At 39.0% G+C, this 16,401-nt stretch overlaps 1 protein-coding gene across 8 annotated transcripts in view; it reads left to right on the top strand.

Moving 5' to 3' along the window:
* The window catches only part of LOC113049583 (leucine-rich repeat and calponin homology domain-containing protein 2-like), a 55,315-nt gene that overhangs the window by 21,433 nt on the left and 17,481 nt on the right, over positions 1 to 16,401 (top strand). For all 8 annotated transcript variants that reach the window (XM_026212028.1, XM_026212027.1, XM_026212033.1 and 5 more), the window contains exon 11: positions 14,457 to 14,561. In XM_026212028.1, the coding sequence (XP_026067813.1) occupies positions 14,457 to 14,561 (105 nt within the window). The remainder of the gene's footprint in view (positions 1 to 14,456; positions 14,562 to 16,401) is intronic.

The following is a 16,401-nucleotide window of genomic DNA, read 5'->3' as shown; positions in this document are numbered from 1 at the left end:
CTCGACTCCGTATTCCTTCAGGCAGCGTAAACTGTGACAGAAGACCCGACCCAAAAAAAAAGAAAGTTTAAAACTGCGTGTTTTTCCCTCCGTTTTGCTTTCGTTTTTTCAGTCTTTTCTTTTCGTAGATTCTATGGATCCCCTCTATCGTCCCGAATTCCTCATCCTCCTGCTGAAGCAGGAAGGACGTTCTCTCGAGGACCATACCAGACAGTTTCTTCTATTAGCTAATGCCACCAGCTACCCGGACGACGCGCTCTGCACCTTCTACAACACCAGCCTGAACTCCAAATGCAGAGCGTTGTCGTCCGAAGATGGTCCTCGGGAGGATTTCGCCACATTCGTGGAGTGGACTCTGGCGAGAAATGGCTCACCTTTCACCGTCTGCCCCATTGAGGATCTCGCCAGTCCCACTCCCGACCCAGAGACCAGCCAGCCACCATCTCGCTACACGGAGCCAGAGCCCACCGCAGCCGCAGAGCCCGAGCCATTCACCGACAGGGAGCCGGAACTCGAGAGCGCGACTGACCAGGTGTGTGAGCCGGCAACACCGTGCATCGTGGGAGTCCTCGTGGAGATCGAGGGCGTGGAGGAAAGCCCTGCCCACACTCCTGCGACTGAGGGTGAGCTGTATGCAGTCTCTGAAAGTCATATGGAGCAAGTTCTGGATCTGATGGACTGGTCTATGGAGGTAATATTCCCTAATAATCCCTAATATTCCTGTTTCTCCTCTGGTTCCGTCCAGCCCTGACTCCCCTGTATACCCTCTCAGTCTCCCACTCCTACCTCCTCCAGTCATTTCCTCTGCTCCATTTCCGCTGGTTCCATTCAGCCATGAATTTTCTGTTTCTCCGCTGGTTCCGCCCAGCCCTGAATTTTCCGTTTCTCCGCTGGTTCCGCCCAGCCCTGAATCTTCTGTCTCTCCGCTGGTTCCGCCCAGCCCTGAATCTTCTGTCTCTCTGCTGGTTCCGCCCAGCCCTGAATCTTCTGTCTCTCTGCTGGTTCCGCCCAGCCCTGAATCTTCTGTCTCTCCGCTGGTTCCGCCCAGCCCTGAATCTTCTGTTTCTCCGCTGGTTCCGCCCAGCCCTGAATCTTCTGTTTCTCCGCTGGTTCCGCCCAGCTCTGAATTTTCTGTGTCTCCGCTGGTTCCGCCCAGCTCTGAATCTTCTGTGTCTCCTCTGGTTCTGCCCAGCTCTGAATCTTCTGTGTCTCCGCTGGTTCCGCCCAGCCCTGAATCTTCTGTCTCTCCGCTGGTTCCGCCCAGCCCTGAATCTTCTGTCTCTCCGCTGGTTCCGCCCAGCTCTGAATCTTCTGTGTCTCCGCTGGTTCTGCCCAGCCCTGAATCTTCTGTGTGTCCGCTGGTTCCGCCCAGCTCTGAATCTTCTGTATCTCCTGTGTTCCCTCCCGGCCTCCCTCTCCCACCTCCTCCAGGACCTGCTGGTCCCTCTGCTCCACTTTTGCTGGTTCCGTCCAGCCCTGATCCTCCTGTCCTTCCTCCCATCCTTCTCCTCTCTCCTCCTCCTAGACCAGCCAGTTCCTCGTCATCCCTGCTGGTGCCAGTCAGTCCCCAGCTCACCCTCAGTCCGCGCCATCGGGGCGCGGTGGTTCGCCGCTGGACTGCCAGTCTCCAGCTCCGCCTTGGCGTGTTAAGGCCCTGTCTCCGCCTCCAGCCTCCGAGCCCTGGACTCCTCCTCGGTCCTTCGACCCAGCGGCTCCGCCTTGGCTCTTAGCTCCCTCGTCTCCACCGTGGCCTGTCATCCCACCTGCTCCACCGGGCTCCCTCGTCCCTCCGGCTCCACCTTGGTCAGTCGTCGACCATCCGCCGCCTCGGGACTCCACTCCTCCGGTTCCACCTCGTCTCTCCATCCCTCCGGCTCTGTCAGGCTCCTCCTTCCCTCCGGTTCCACCTCCATCCTCGGTCGCTCCGGCTCCACAGCGGTCTGCCAGGACCCCGCCTCCGCCTTGGTCGCCTGAGCCTTCTGCTCCACCTAGGCCCTCCGGAGCCTCGACGTCCCCCTGGCTCTGCGGCTGTGCTGCTCCATCTTGGGCTCCACACCCACCGGTGCAGTCTCCGTCTGTCGGCCCCCTGGTGTCGTCGACCCCTCCTTCACCATGGCTCCTCCCGCCGTCGACTCCACCTTGGATCTCCGTCCTGGCTGGTCTCTGGTGGACCATCTGGCTCCTCCTGCTCCTGTCTCCTCCCTGGCTCCTTCCTCCGTGGTCCCTGTCTGCTGGCCCCCTCCTGGGAGTCCGTCCTCCACCGGAACCTCCTCCCAAGTTCCCACCCACGCCTCCCTCGGTTGTTTCTACGGTGCGAGGACGCACCTGCCGGGAGGGGGGAGTACTGTCACACCTGGACTCATTTAGTGTGTTTTTGCCCGTGACCCAGTTTGTGTCTTCGGTGTTTAGTTTGATTAGTTCCCAGGTGTGTCTATTATCTTCCTCATGTGTTCCATGTCCCTGTTAATTTAGTTATGCCATCCACCTGTGTTTCCCCAATTATCCTTTTGTACATAAGCCTTGTCCTTTCAGTTCTGTTTTGTCGGGTATCCTCACTTGTGACTAAATCACTCACTTACGTGTGTCTATCGCTGTGCTCCATGAATGGTATATATTAAAAGCCTTATTCCGTTTATCCTCGACTCCGTATTCCTTCAGGCAGCGTAAACTGTGACACATTAATCCACAAATGACTTAAGCTGTTAACTTTTTTTAATGTGGCTGACACTCCCTCTGAGTTAAAACAAACCAATATCCCGGAGTACAGTAATTCATTTACTCAAACAGTAGACTGACTAAACTGCTGTGAAGAGAGAACTGAAGATGAACACCGAGCCGAGCCAGATAATGATAACGAAAGATTGTATTTTCAAAATATATTTTTGATGCTTCAACAAATTCTAACTGACCCTCTGATGTCACATGGACTACTTTGATGATGTTTTTCTTACCTTTCTGGACATGGACAGTATACCGTACACACAGCTTCAATGGAGGGACTGAGAGCTCTCGGACTAAATCTAAAATATCTTAAACTGTGTTCTGAAGATAAAAGGAGGTCTTACTGGTTTGGAACAACATGAGGGTGAGTCATTAATGACATAATTTTAATATTTGGGTGAACTAACCCTTTAAGTAATTTAATTTATTCATTATTGTTATGCATTTATTCATACGTACACTACCACTCAAAAGTTTGGGGTTGGGAAAAAATCTCTTATAGTCACCAAGGCTTCATTTATTCTATAAAAATACAGCAAGACAGTAATGTTGTGAAATATTATGTAAATAGAAAACAGTTATTTTAGGATATTTTTAAATGTAATTTATTAATGCGATTTCCAGAAGCCATTATTCTAGTCTTCAGCGTCACATGATCCTTCAGAAATTTTTGCAGTATTCTTATTTGGTACTCAAGCAATATTTCTTACCATTATCCATGTCAAATACAGTTGTGCTGCGTAATATTTTTTTGTGAAAACCATAATTAATTTTTTCAGGATTCTTAAATAAACAAAGCTCATAAGAGCATCATTACAAACAGAAATCATATGTATCTATATAAAAGTCTTTACTATTCCTCATTATTTAATAAAACTGTTATTTCTTTCTAACGCCCCAAGCATTTGAAATGTAGCTTGTAAGCATAGGGTCATGCTGGTATCAAATTGTCATGCTGAGATTAATTGCTAATGTTTTTATCATGGTATACACGTACGGTATTATCACGATGTTGAAATGTAGTTGTTTTCATAATACAGTATAACAGGTAACAATAAGATCTCATAAGTTAAACTTAGTTACTGCATTATCGTTCACAATGAGCAATAGCTGCATTTTTGCTAAAGAAGTAAAATCTTTGTTAAAAAATACAACTGGCAATTTATGTTAACTAATGAATTAACTAATGTCCGTGTGACCGTACAATTAAGAATCAAAATAATTTCAAACAATAGGGCATGTTGTAGTCCAAATGTAAGATGTATTTTTATGTATTTTTTTTTTTATAAATAGCCTATTAAGTCTAAATATTGAAGTATTTGGTGTTGTGATGAACACCATTGTGAGTAAAGAAATCTGAATGGTTATTTAAATCATTTAAACATGTTTTCTGAAACAGAAAGCAGTGCAGCTTTGTGTCCAGGGTTTCCAGGGTAACTGCATTCAAAATCTGGATCAGTAATAAAGTGGAGAAAATATTTATTTGATCCCCTGCTGATTTTGTAAGTTTGCCCACTTGCAAAGTAATGAAGAATCTGTAATTTTTATGGTAGGTTTATTTTAATTGATAGAATATCAACCAAAAATCCATTATATAAAGCACATATTATATAAAAAGCACATTATATAAAGGTTAGAAATTTATTTGTATTTCAGGGAGTGAAATAAGTATTTGATCCCCTACCAACCAGCAAGAATTCTGGCTCCCTCAGATTGGTTATGTGCCCTTGTTGAACACACTTTAAGAAATGAATCCTAATGTCAGCTCGTCTCGTGTATAAGAAACCTGTCCAGACAATCTGTACTCTACCATTCCAACCTCTCCCACCCCTATGGGCAAGACCAAACAGCTGTCAAAGTTGGTCAGAGACAAGATTGACTAAGATTGTTTAAAGTTTGAAGTTTGCCAAAGAACATATAATGATTCAGAGAAGGCTTGGGAGAAAGTGCTGTGGTCAGATGAGATCAACATTGAGCTCTTTGGCATTAACTTGAGAAATGCTGATTATGACCCCAAGAACACCATCCCTACAGTCAAGTACGGATTTGGAAACATTATCCTTTGGGGCTGTTTTTCTGCTAAGGGTACAGGATGACTTTGAGGGGCAAATGGACGGGGAGGGAGCTGAAACTTGGAAGTAGTCAGATGACAGCCAAGTACTGGTATCTGTAAAGAGTAGGGAATCAAAATCCCTCCTGATGTGTGTACAAACCTGGTGACCAACTACAAAAAAACATCTTACCTCTTTACTTGCCAACAAGGGTTTCTGCACCAAGTACTAAATCATGTTCTGCTTAGGGATCAAATACTTATTTCACTCCCTGAAAATGCAAGTACATTTCTAAGTAAATTTGTAACCTTTATATATAATGTGTTTTCCTGGATTTCTTTGGTATAGGTTAAAATAAACTTACTATACAAATTACAGACCCTTTATTTTTTTTTTGTAAGTGGGCAAACTTCAGCCGAGTATCGAATAAATATTTTCCAGACTGTAAATAATTATTCTCTGTATTTTTAAGTGCCCACAATAACTATATCATGTATAGGCTATTCATTATCATGATATATCGCGTTACTGAATACAGGCACATCAAATTCTAACACGTTATTGCTATACACGCTGTTGTTGCACGCTAATAATTAAAGATCTAAGCTGCTGACAAAAAGGGAAAATGTTTGGGGTGACACATGAACATGTCATAGCAGATGAAGCCTCTTTAGGAGCAAAAAGACAAATAAGTAAAATGAATGGATTAGGAAAATATGGAAACTATTTAAACTTTCAAACTGCTTATGGATTTTATATTGGCACTGTGTTCCAAAAAAAGTCTGTAAGAAGTAGCAGCCGTAGTGTATTGCTCTTAAACATTTGGGGGGCATTCACACAGAATGCATATTTGTGTTTAAAAAATGTGAGATGCTGGACAGTGGAATGAAATATAAAGCGGGACATCTAAAGTTCCAATTTTTAAAAGTTACACTTCAAATTTGAGCACTGTGTTTATAAAATGACACGTCAAAAGACACAAAACATGTCTCTTTAGCAGTGGAAAAGCAGTGCAATGGAATGCAGAAATGTGTTCTTTGTGAATGGCCGCATTGACAGACACAAATGTCTAAATGTCATTGTGGTTTTCCATTTTGTTTGTTGTATTTGGCTTACATTTCTGACCTGTAAAACACTGTGACAAACACCCATGTTTTGTCAAAGCAGGTGACTCATTTGTTCTCATTGTTGTTGTTTTTTTTTTTTCAATTACTTGGAATAGGTGTGTCACATTTCTTTATGCTTGCATCACCATGTCTTTCATGGCCAACAAACCACTACTGTCTCTTATTATGCAATGTTCTTTGACAAGGCATTCTATTGTAATCAGGGTTTTTGTTTAGTCTCAAATGTCATTATTCAGTACTAACATCAGTAGAAGTTCATTTTTCATTAAAATAGCAGTTTTGATGCTTTGTGATCAGTCTGGTTTCTTTAAGGAAGGGCCTTATGGATAAGAGGGTCAACATGTCTGCTTGTGTAATGTGTGTTTTTAAATTTGTGATATTTGTCTCACTACTCAGCTGTTTTCCCTAACTATTTTATGTGCTTTGCATAGATATTGCATAATTATTGAAACTGTCCTGTAAAAGTACTGACTATGGGAATCTGATAACTCTGAATCGGGGCACCAGAAATGAGGTGACTGCAACAACCGAACTTATGTACTTGTGTTGACTTGTAAATGTACATTCCTGGTATATTACTTAAACAATGTCTGTTGGTATAGAGTAAATTCTATGTGAAGTATAAGTTAGGATAGTTAGGGTTCAACATAGTCTAACAACAAAAAAGTTAATATGTTACTTTAATATCATGCTAATTTGCTGCCATACCGGCAAATGTTTTTTTTAAATCTATCTATCTATCTATCTATCTATCTATCTATCTATCTATCTATCTATCTATCTATCTATCTATCTATCTATCTATCTATCTATCTATCTATCTATCTGTCTATCTGTATATCTGTATATTATATTATATTTATGAATTTTTTCCATAGTTTTAGTACACTATATGCAGGGGTGCTCATAAGTGGTCCACAGGTCCGCATGCATGACCAAAATAAGAAATGCACTGTGTAAATTAGTTCGGAGCATGTGTTTGCGTAGCGGCAAGGTTGACAGCTGTTAATGCACAATTACCATTTTAGAAATTGACTATACTGTATAAGATTTTTTATTCAAACTGAAAACATAAATCTTTATGATCTTTAAAGATTATAAATCTATGCTACCTGCTAACATTTCAAAGCACAATGAAAAACTGTGACATTGCATTCACTGATGCTCTACACTGACTTTTAAGTTTGAAAATGAAAAAATGTAATAATTAAAATGTAAAATAATAATTAAGTTTCAAATTAAAATAATAATAATAATAAAATATTAGCATTTTATTTTTAAGTTTACTATAAAATTATTGTATTTGTATTTAATGTTCCCTTATATTTTAAAATAAAATAGTATTATCACACTTTATTATTTAGTTTATCATTTTATATAAAAAATAAAGTGCAATAATATTATCACTGTTTTTAATTTATTTTTATAGTTATATTTGATGGGTCACACCATGTACCGTGTGAGGACCATACCAATTCTCCCGCTTCTCATATGAAAAAATCTTATCTGTAACTCTGACTTTATGGCTCCACGGACAGAACCATCTTAGATTCATATAGATGTACAAAAAAAAAACAGTGAACTGTCAAAAGTGATAAGGGTTAGCTAAGGTTGGTCCAGGCCAACCTTATGAAAGTATGACTTACAGAATGTTTACTTAAAGGAGTCATATGTTGCGATTAAAATTTTCCTTTCTCTTTGGAGTGTTTGGAGCTCTTGGTGCATGAAGAAGATCTGTAGAGTTGCAAAGACTATAGTCACAAATCCAAAGAAATATTTTTTTATAAAAGTTAAGACTCGTCCACACACTCATAATATTGCTCGTTCCAACACGCCCCCCACATGTCTACGTCACAATGTGGTAAGATTTGCATAACGCTGCCCAGATGTTCACACACAGAAAGAAGGTGTAACTTTCAGGCCAGCGACACACTGGATGTGTGGCGCAAGCATCTCAGCTGCGTGGCGTGTCTGTTTTTAATTCGGCTCCCATGTTAACAGGTTAGAGCATGCAGACTGCCTGCGTGAGACACAGAAAACGCGAAGCAGCCACCACGCTTCTGCCACGCAGCCAGTGTGTCACCGGCCTCATTCTCATTGTAGTATTGTTGTTGGCGCTGCCGCCATGTCGTTAAGACACTGTGGGCCCTATCATACACCCGGCGCAATGCGACGCAAGGCGCAGCGCAAGTGTGTTTGCTAGTTTCAGTCCGGAACTGTTCGCATTTTCCCATCCAGTGCCACGTTGTTTAATTGGCAAATGCATTTGCGCCCAGTTGTGCATCCATGGGCATGCTGGTCTAAAAAAGAGGTGTGTTCTGGTGCATTGCTGGCACATTGCTATTTTAAGGTGCTGAAAATAGACTGTGCCATAGACAAACTCAAACCTGGTCTAAAGTCTTTTTTGTCATTTAAAGAGTGCGTTCGTAGAAAATGCGCCTCCACAGTCCACAGTGTGAGCTGACTTTGCTTATTACACACAGGGATGCGCATCACACAAATATGCCAAATTTTAGGATTACAGTGTAAAATAATATTATTGTGTAGGCTACATAAATATAAAAATTTAATGTGGTTAGTCATTGCATGTATTAGAATAAGGCTACCTATTTGCCTATTACTACTCATAATGATGAATGAAATTGCAGAATTAATTGAACAATCGTGCCAATACACACACATATATATTAACTGACTCATGGCATGGAGCATTGGTGGATTCCTGCTTGTCCCGTAGATGATCAGTTTCTTCGCTTGAGAAGCATTCAGCTTTTCTGCCAACAAATTCAGCCATGTAAATAGCAATCCTCTTTGGCGCAAGCATATTTCGCTCTTAAAGGGAATGGGAGATGACACTGATTGATGATTGATAAAACGAAAAAATTCACTGAGCTGCATGTGAACCAATTAAATTAAAAATTCTGAATATTCATCTAAATTAAAATAAAAACCCACATTAAAATGCAAAAACTGTATTCAAATTCATTGCACGCTCTTGTAGCTACAAGAGACAAAAGCTTTTTCTCCCAACTGAAATTTACTTTTAAATCTGAAACTAACTCGAATGCTTTTAATATAAAATGCTACTAATAATAATAGCAAAATAATATTAATAATAGAATAAAATTCTAATTTTAAGAAGAAATACAGTAATTGAAGGCCAGACATTTGGATAACAATTTAAAACTGTCACTGGGCGGTATATTATTAGTCAATTTGTTTCTTGTCTCCTCACATTGACCATTACAAATCACATTACATAAATCACATCAGATAAAAATGGTGAAATTAGACAAGTTTATTAGTTTGCATTCCTGATTATTTATGTCAGTCGTTTAACATTTATATCATAAAACAGTTGTCAGATATGAAATGTTTGGCTACTTATATCCCGCACTTATATAGTCCCTGCACTATATAGCCACTAACTGAAGCGTAGCCTTGAAATTTGCCTAGCTTCTGTGAACATAATGCCCCCCCTACTTTGATTTGTTTGGTCATGTCAAATATTTGATGAGCGGTGATTGTCACTGTGACAGAGGGCTGATGCAGCTCAGATGTGGAGGCTTAAATTTAATCTCAGTGCTGTGCAAAATCTTTGCAGCATGAAGGAAGAGTTAAAACTATATTAGGCAATTATTTCAAAGAAGTACATCTCTGAAAATTGAAGAGGTCCGGACCTCGGTGACCTCATAGCTGGGGCTACACGCATGGTTAAGGTACAGCTTAAAGGGGTCATCAGATGCCCATTTTCCACAAGTTGATATGATTCTTTAGAGTCTTAATAAAAAATTCTGTAACATAGTTTGGTTAAAATTTCTCAATGGTAGTGTAAAACAACTCAATTTTTACCCTGCCAAAAACAAAATGGTTATCACTGCAAAACACAAGATCCAGGGGGCATGGTCGGATCCAGATCCAACTCCTTCCACCTTAGATATACCTAAACCTACCTGTCTCCACTCTTAAACCTATCAATCTCCACCCCCTAGATGTGGTGCAACCACACCCCCAAGATCTTGTGTTCTGCAGTGAGGTGCTACTGTCAAAAACAACTATTTTAAGAGAAAGCCGTTTTGTAGCATTTTTCTTCAAATGCAAATGAGCTCTGCTTAATGTTCCTTATAACATCCAACAACAAAGCACCCCAAACACATCACACAAACAGGCATCTGAGATCGGCTCGATTTGAGAAGGGAAATTATTTAACCAGCTTAAAAAAAATATTTTTATAATGATAGGGTAGTTGTGTACACACACTGCCAGCACCCATTTCAGTAAAAAAAAATTAAAAGTGCATGAGTATCCGATGACCCCTTTAAGAACAACGTAACATTAAGTAGGTTTCAGGAAACGCAGCCCTGGGCTGTTTTTATCTTGATATTCCAAAGAAGTGATGCAATATTGTGTACCAAAAAATTCCCTTGCGTTCTGGTGAATTTACTTAAAAACTACAGAAAAACGAAACCAACATCTTTCGGCATGCCTCACCTAAAGACCATCCACCCACAACGATTAGATCTCATTTAGATCTAGACTAGCAATGTTAAACATAGAATCAGGAAGTGAAGGTTTGTTTGCTTGCTTATTTATTCATTGATTGATTTATTTATGGGGCTTTCCCAAGTCCGACTAAACAGAGTGGACTGGGGTATGGTCCATGCAAACTCCTGTATAGTTTGCTTCTGATGTGAAGGCAGTCGTACAAAATCGCAGAAGTGAACCAGTACTGATGACGTATGAACTGATCAAAGTGTGTATTTATGCATTTACTTAGTCACTTTTCTGATCACTGTGACTGATGTGTTGCAGCATCCTGCTTGCAGAGATGCATGTGCCGTTCTGTGTTGGTGCTTTGGGGGAGAGTCAAAATGTTCTAAATCTGAAATTCAAGAACAAAGCTAGCAAACATCCTTTCATTCTGTCGTCTTCTGTACAGTCATTACCTAATAATGGGGGAAACAGCTACCATTTTGATAATGCAAACGTACCATGATCCAGAACCAAAGAAACACATTATGAAGGCAAACCAGCGGGGGCAGTGGGAGCAGTCGAACTCTGGTTTAGATCAAGTGTCTAATATATTTTCTATACATTTATTAATTTGATCAGAGGAAAACAGTAAGCATATACACTTTGTTTTGTGTAAGTGTCAATATAAAAAAAACTAGGGGAAAAAGTTTGCAAAAGAATGGGATGCACAACAATACACAGATAAATACAGTATGTGACTCTGTCATGACGCACAATGTACACTTCCCTCTCTAAAAATTTGTTTTGGCACCAGTACAATGAAGAAGAATTGAAATAGCAGGGCTCTGCCAGTGTTAACGGAGTTTTTTGTCTATTGATTATTGTTTTGATATTTTACCCCAAATGATACACTAATGTCCTTTCATTGCCAGAAGTCACATGTTTGATTTACTTTACCTTGGTGTTCCATAAGTGTTAACATGAGTAGGATCATATTAACAGAAAGTTTCCTGGCATTGATTTAAGCACCAAACAGAAAAAAAATATTTTTGTCTCCACTCTGGTGTTAATTCAAATGTAGATTTATGTACACACCCCTGTATGTAAAACACTGTCCCAGATCGTCGGATGAGCCGGAAAATCTCATTTACATCCAGTATTATGGAAAGATCCCAGATTTCCAATTTAATGGGTGGAGCCCTTTTTTGCAGTGAATTTGATGAGTCACACTAAATATATATAAAAAACAAAACCGTTTGTTCGCAGATTGTACAGTAGGTTCGTATGAAATTTATATCATTGTCGTCTTGTGCCTTTTAAGGTTGCCAAGTCATATTTTTTCCGGAGAATTACCAGGTTCTGTAGTATCCAAGTATGCAAAAGTAACAAACAAATGCTTGAGTCATTAGGTAAATTCCGAGTTAGTAGCCATAAATTCAAATTTTTCGCTGTTACAATAGTGTATCCGCTTGAGTGGGTGTACGAGTACATCCAGTCCCTGAATGAGAAGAATTCCTTGTATGGTAAAAGGAAAGGGGTGGAGTCAAACTATTTTTTTGTTTTGTTTAGTGTATTTTGGGACAGATTCCCAGTCAATAAATTTACTTTTCTTCCCCCCAAATCTTTATTATTATTATTATCATTTGTAGTAGTAGTATATAACATTTTGTAAGACTTTTTTATAAAATTCTGAAAACATTTACATCTCTGCTGACTTTACATCTAAATACCACTTGAAATTATGTTAAGAGCAGTTGCCATAGAGGTGGATGGGGCTCTTTTATTACTGCTTTGCAGTTCAAAGTTTTGGTTTGTGGCATTTGAGTCATTGTTTTTATTGTACACTGTGCTCTTGATAAACATTTTCTATATTGCTATAGGAAAAAGACATTGTTTAAATGATTGACTAATAATTCTATACGGCCCGTGCCTTACTTTTCTCATTCCAGAATATATTTATAGGTCCCCATAGATCAGGATACACTTAATTTAAATAAAACTATATCTAATCAGAGGTCATGACCATTACTATTATGGGTGTAAGAAAATATTGATGTTTGGCAATACTGTATCGATTCCCAAAATGGAATATTGATATATATATATATATATATATATATATATATATATATATATATATATATATATATATATATATATATATATATATATATATATATATCGTTCTTTACCGAAGACATCGTAGGAAGCCATGAAGAATGGCCAGGCTTCGGGCGAAGCTGAGGTTGTCCTGGAAGTGAGGAGTCATCAGAAAATAGCATCGATCTCTTCAGCCCCGGTATATTCTGTCCCGGTATATTTGGAGTTTCCCGTGGCTAAGGCTGACAATGTCAGACAATGTCTGTGGAGACCGTTTTCCCAATGGTGAACAGAGTTTTCGCTTCCCTGTCAACTCTGCACTCTTTCCTGCAAAATATCCAGCAAAGTTTTATTGAAATTTTATTGCAGATCCATTTTATTGTATTTGAATTTAATGTCCTCCTGGCCCAAACAGCTGCTTCTTAGATTATTTTAGTGACATTTTTTTTTAATCATCTCTTAAGCTCACTAGAATTGTGTTTGTTGGTGACTTCAGCATTCATATTGATGATGTTTCTGATAAATTTGCTACTGATTTTACAGATTTTTATAGTCTTTTTAATCTCATCAATATGTTACCGGTCCTACTCATATGAGAGGCCATACTCTAAATCTTGTTTTCAGCTGTGGTTTAAATATCGGTTCTGTTTTGTCTGAGGATATTTTTATTTCAGATCATAATTGCATTTCATTCAATTTAGTTTGTAACAAGCTGTTGTTCAGACTATTCTTAAGAAAACAAATCTTGATCCATCGTAACCCAAAAATTATAGACCTACTTCTAAGTTACCTTTTATGGCTAAGGTCCTGGAAAAAGTTGTTGTAAATCAACTCAAAGCTGTTTTAGATGGTTATAATGTGTTTGATAAATTTCAGTCTAGCTTTCGTTGTATGCACTCAACTAAAAACTGCTCTTCTTAGAGTTTTAAATGATTTGTTAATACAAGGTGATGCAAGAGAATGCTCCATACTAGATCTTACTGCTGCTTTTGATACAGTTGATCACTGTATATTAGTTGAGAGGCTTAGACCGCAGGTTTTTATCTCTGGAAGAGCCTTGAATTGGTTTTCATCATTCTTATTAGACAGGTCTATCTCAGTAAGAGTTCAAAAGTATACCTCATCAACAGCACCTGTGTGCTTTGGTGTTCCCCAGGGTTCCATTTTGGCTCCATTGCTTTTTGCTTTGTATTTTCTGCCTCTGGGGAAACTGATAAGTAATTATGAAGGCATTCGCTATCATTGCTATGCAGATGATATTCAACTATATATTTATTTTAAGCCTCATGAAATGTCATCCCTGAAACGTTTACAAGTGGTTCAAAATGCTGCTGCTAGGCTTTTAACCAAGTCATCAAAGAGATCTCACATAACCGCTATTTTCATTTCTGTACAATGGCTCCCTGTCAAATTTATAATTCATTTAAAATTCTTGTGATGATGTTTAGAGCATTGCATGGTCAAGCCCCTGTGTATATGAAAGAGATGTTGGAACCCTATGACTCCAATAGGAATCTGATATCCTCAAGTCCTCCTGAGATCCTCCTGCTACAGTAGTTGTTCCAAGATTGAGGACAAAAGTAGACTGTGCCTTTGAAGTAGTTGATCACAAGCTGTGGAATGCTCTTCCTCTGAAACTGAGATCTGTGGACTCTGTGGACATTTTTAAAAAAAACAAGCTGAAATCTCACTAATTTAAACTAGCTTTTGTCTAATCTGTTCTTTTAATTGTCATGTTTAAACTTGCTTTTGTCCAATCTGTTCTTTTAATTGTCAAGTCTTTATTTTTTATCTTGATGTAAAGCACTTTGTGACATTTGCTCTTAAAAGGTGCTATAGAAATAAACATTACTTATTTACTTGCTTTACTGATGACTTTGCAATCACATTGCAAATAACGCAATACAAGAATTTAACTGTGTGACTTAGTTGTATTTCAGAATTCAGCAACAATGTCCCTTTGTCCCTCTCTTGTCAACTTCAGCTCAGAGAAAGAGCAGTTAGCCGAAGAAGACGAGGATGACTTAAAGGAAGTGTTGGATCTGAGGAAGATCGCAGTACAGCTGCTTCAACAAGAGCAACAGAACAGGTGATCTTTCATGAGAAATCGTGCATGGTCATGCAACATTCAGAGCCCATCAAACATGCACACAGTATCTCCATCAGAATCCCCGCCTACTTTGTAATATTAGGGCTGTCAATCGAAAAAAAAAAAAAAAGTTATTAATGTGAATGAACTGACTGTGTAAGAAAAATTTGTTTATGTAATGTGGCTGTTCTGGATTGGATATTTGAGTCACTGCACATTAATTACATGGAATGTAATATGCTTTATATAATACACCAATTTACGTAAGATTTTGTGTAATGCAATTGTAGCTCTGAATGGTTTTACTCATGACAAAACATTACCTGGCATAAAAACTTAAGAGAGAGAAAGTAACAAAAAAAAAACATTCAGGGCTTTACAAAAACCATCTGGAGCTTGGAGTGAAATTTGGGAACGCGAAAGTGAAAATTCTCATATCATTTACTCACTCTCATGTCTTTCCAACACAACACAAATTAGGATTGACTCGGCCTTGTATGCAGAGTTTAATAAATACTGAAATACAGCAGGACCAAAATTAAGCTTGATTTCCATAATCTACAAATGAGCATTTAAGGATGTCTGAAGTCCCAAAACTTGCATACAGTAACAGTAGCTTTAAAGCCACTTCAACTGGTTAAGTTGCATAAATTATTTGTCAAGCAGATTCATAAGAAACATAAAAATCTGCAGGAACAGGTTTTTAACCAAGACATTAATGAGAAATGTAGTAAAATTATATTTCACCCTTAAATTTCAGAAATGTCTCAAACAGTACATAAACATAAGCAAATATGAGCATTTTGTATGAGCATCAAAGCTCCGTTAGTTCAAGCAACCTCGGTGGGAGTTATGGCCATGCTAATGAAAGTTTCTGTCCCTCTACTGAAAGTCCAGGAAACCTAAGCTTGAAGATTAATTAAAGGGACTGTAAGTAGGAATTACTCCCATCTAGTGGTGAAATTGTATTTTGCATTCAAACTAATTTTGCTCTCCAGCGCCTCGCTTTTTCAAATGCGCGTTGCATCTACGGTAGGCGATATGTACCAAAAAGCTTTGACGGGATGTCTTCTAATAGCACTTCGTCGAGTTTTCCTTCAGGTGAACAGGTGTGTTATTTCAAACAAACTGCAACATGACAACTAACAAACGAATGTTACAGTATCAATTACGGACTGTGGAAAACATAAAATATTGTAATTAGTAGTTATGTCTTCTTTATTCGTTATATTTTCTGAATTATGTGCATTGTTAGATATCATCATCAAACACTGACTTACCTGTCGAGAAGAAAACAGGCCACTTCAGCGTCTCTTTTGAAATCTTTATCAAGCATTAGCTCTTTCCACCTAGAAAAAGCTTCCCCGACATTAACTCTTGTTTTCTGTAATCTACGGTCACATTTCCTTTTACGTTCTATTTTTGACTGTTTTGGCGACGATGTTTTCTTCTCCTGTGCCGGTGCAGTTTCAAGCGCCTCTCACTGCTCTGCACCTGCGTTTCTAGCTCTGACCGAAAACGCGTTGTGGAAATGCGTTAGCTTAGTACTTTTTGTCCCTCTCTGCTATTATAGTTTTGCAAGATGGCGGAACTACATGGAAGCCTTCGTCGACCTACCCGTCCCATGTATAAAAAGATAATAAATTCTTCATTTACGAGGATTAGTTTAAACATTGGCATAGGTATTTGCACACCATTGAGGGCATATTCATGAATAAAAATATTGATTTTAGATAATAAAATACCTAAAAAGTTACTTATTGTCCCTTTAACCATAGTCTTATGGGTTTAAAATGACATGAGGTTGAGTAAATCATGACCGCATTTTAATTTTAAGCCC

Source organism: Carassius auratus, chromosome 30 (genome assembly GCF_003368295.1).
Source record: "Carassius auratus strain Wakin chromosome 30, ASM336829v1, whole genome shotgun sequence".
Classification (NCBI taxonomy): domain Eukaryota; kingdom Metazoa; phylum Chordata; class Actinopteri; order Cypriniformes; family Cyprinidae; genus Carassius; species Carassius auratus.
The sequence above is the reverse complement of the archived record's forward strand: the minus strand, read 5'-3'. Positions and strand labels throughout refer to the sequence as shown.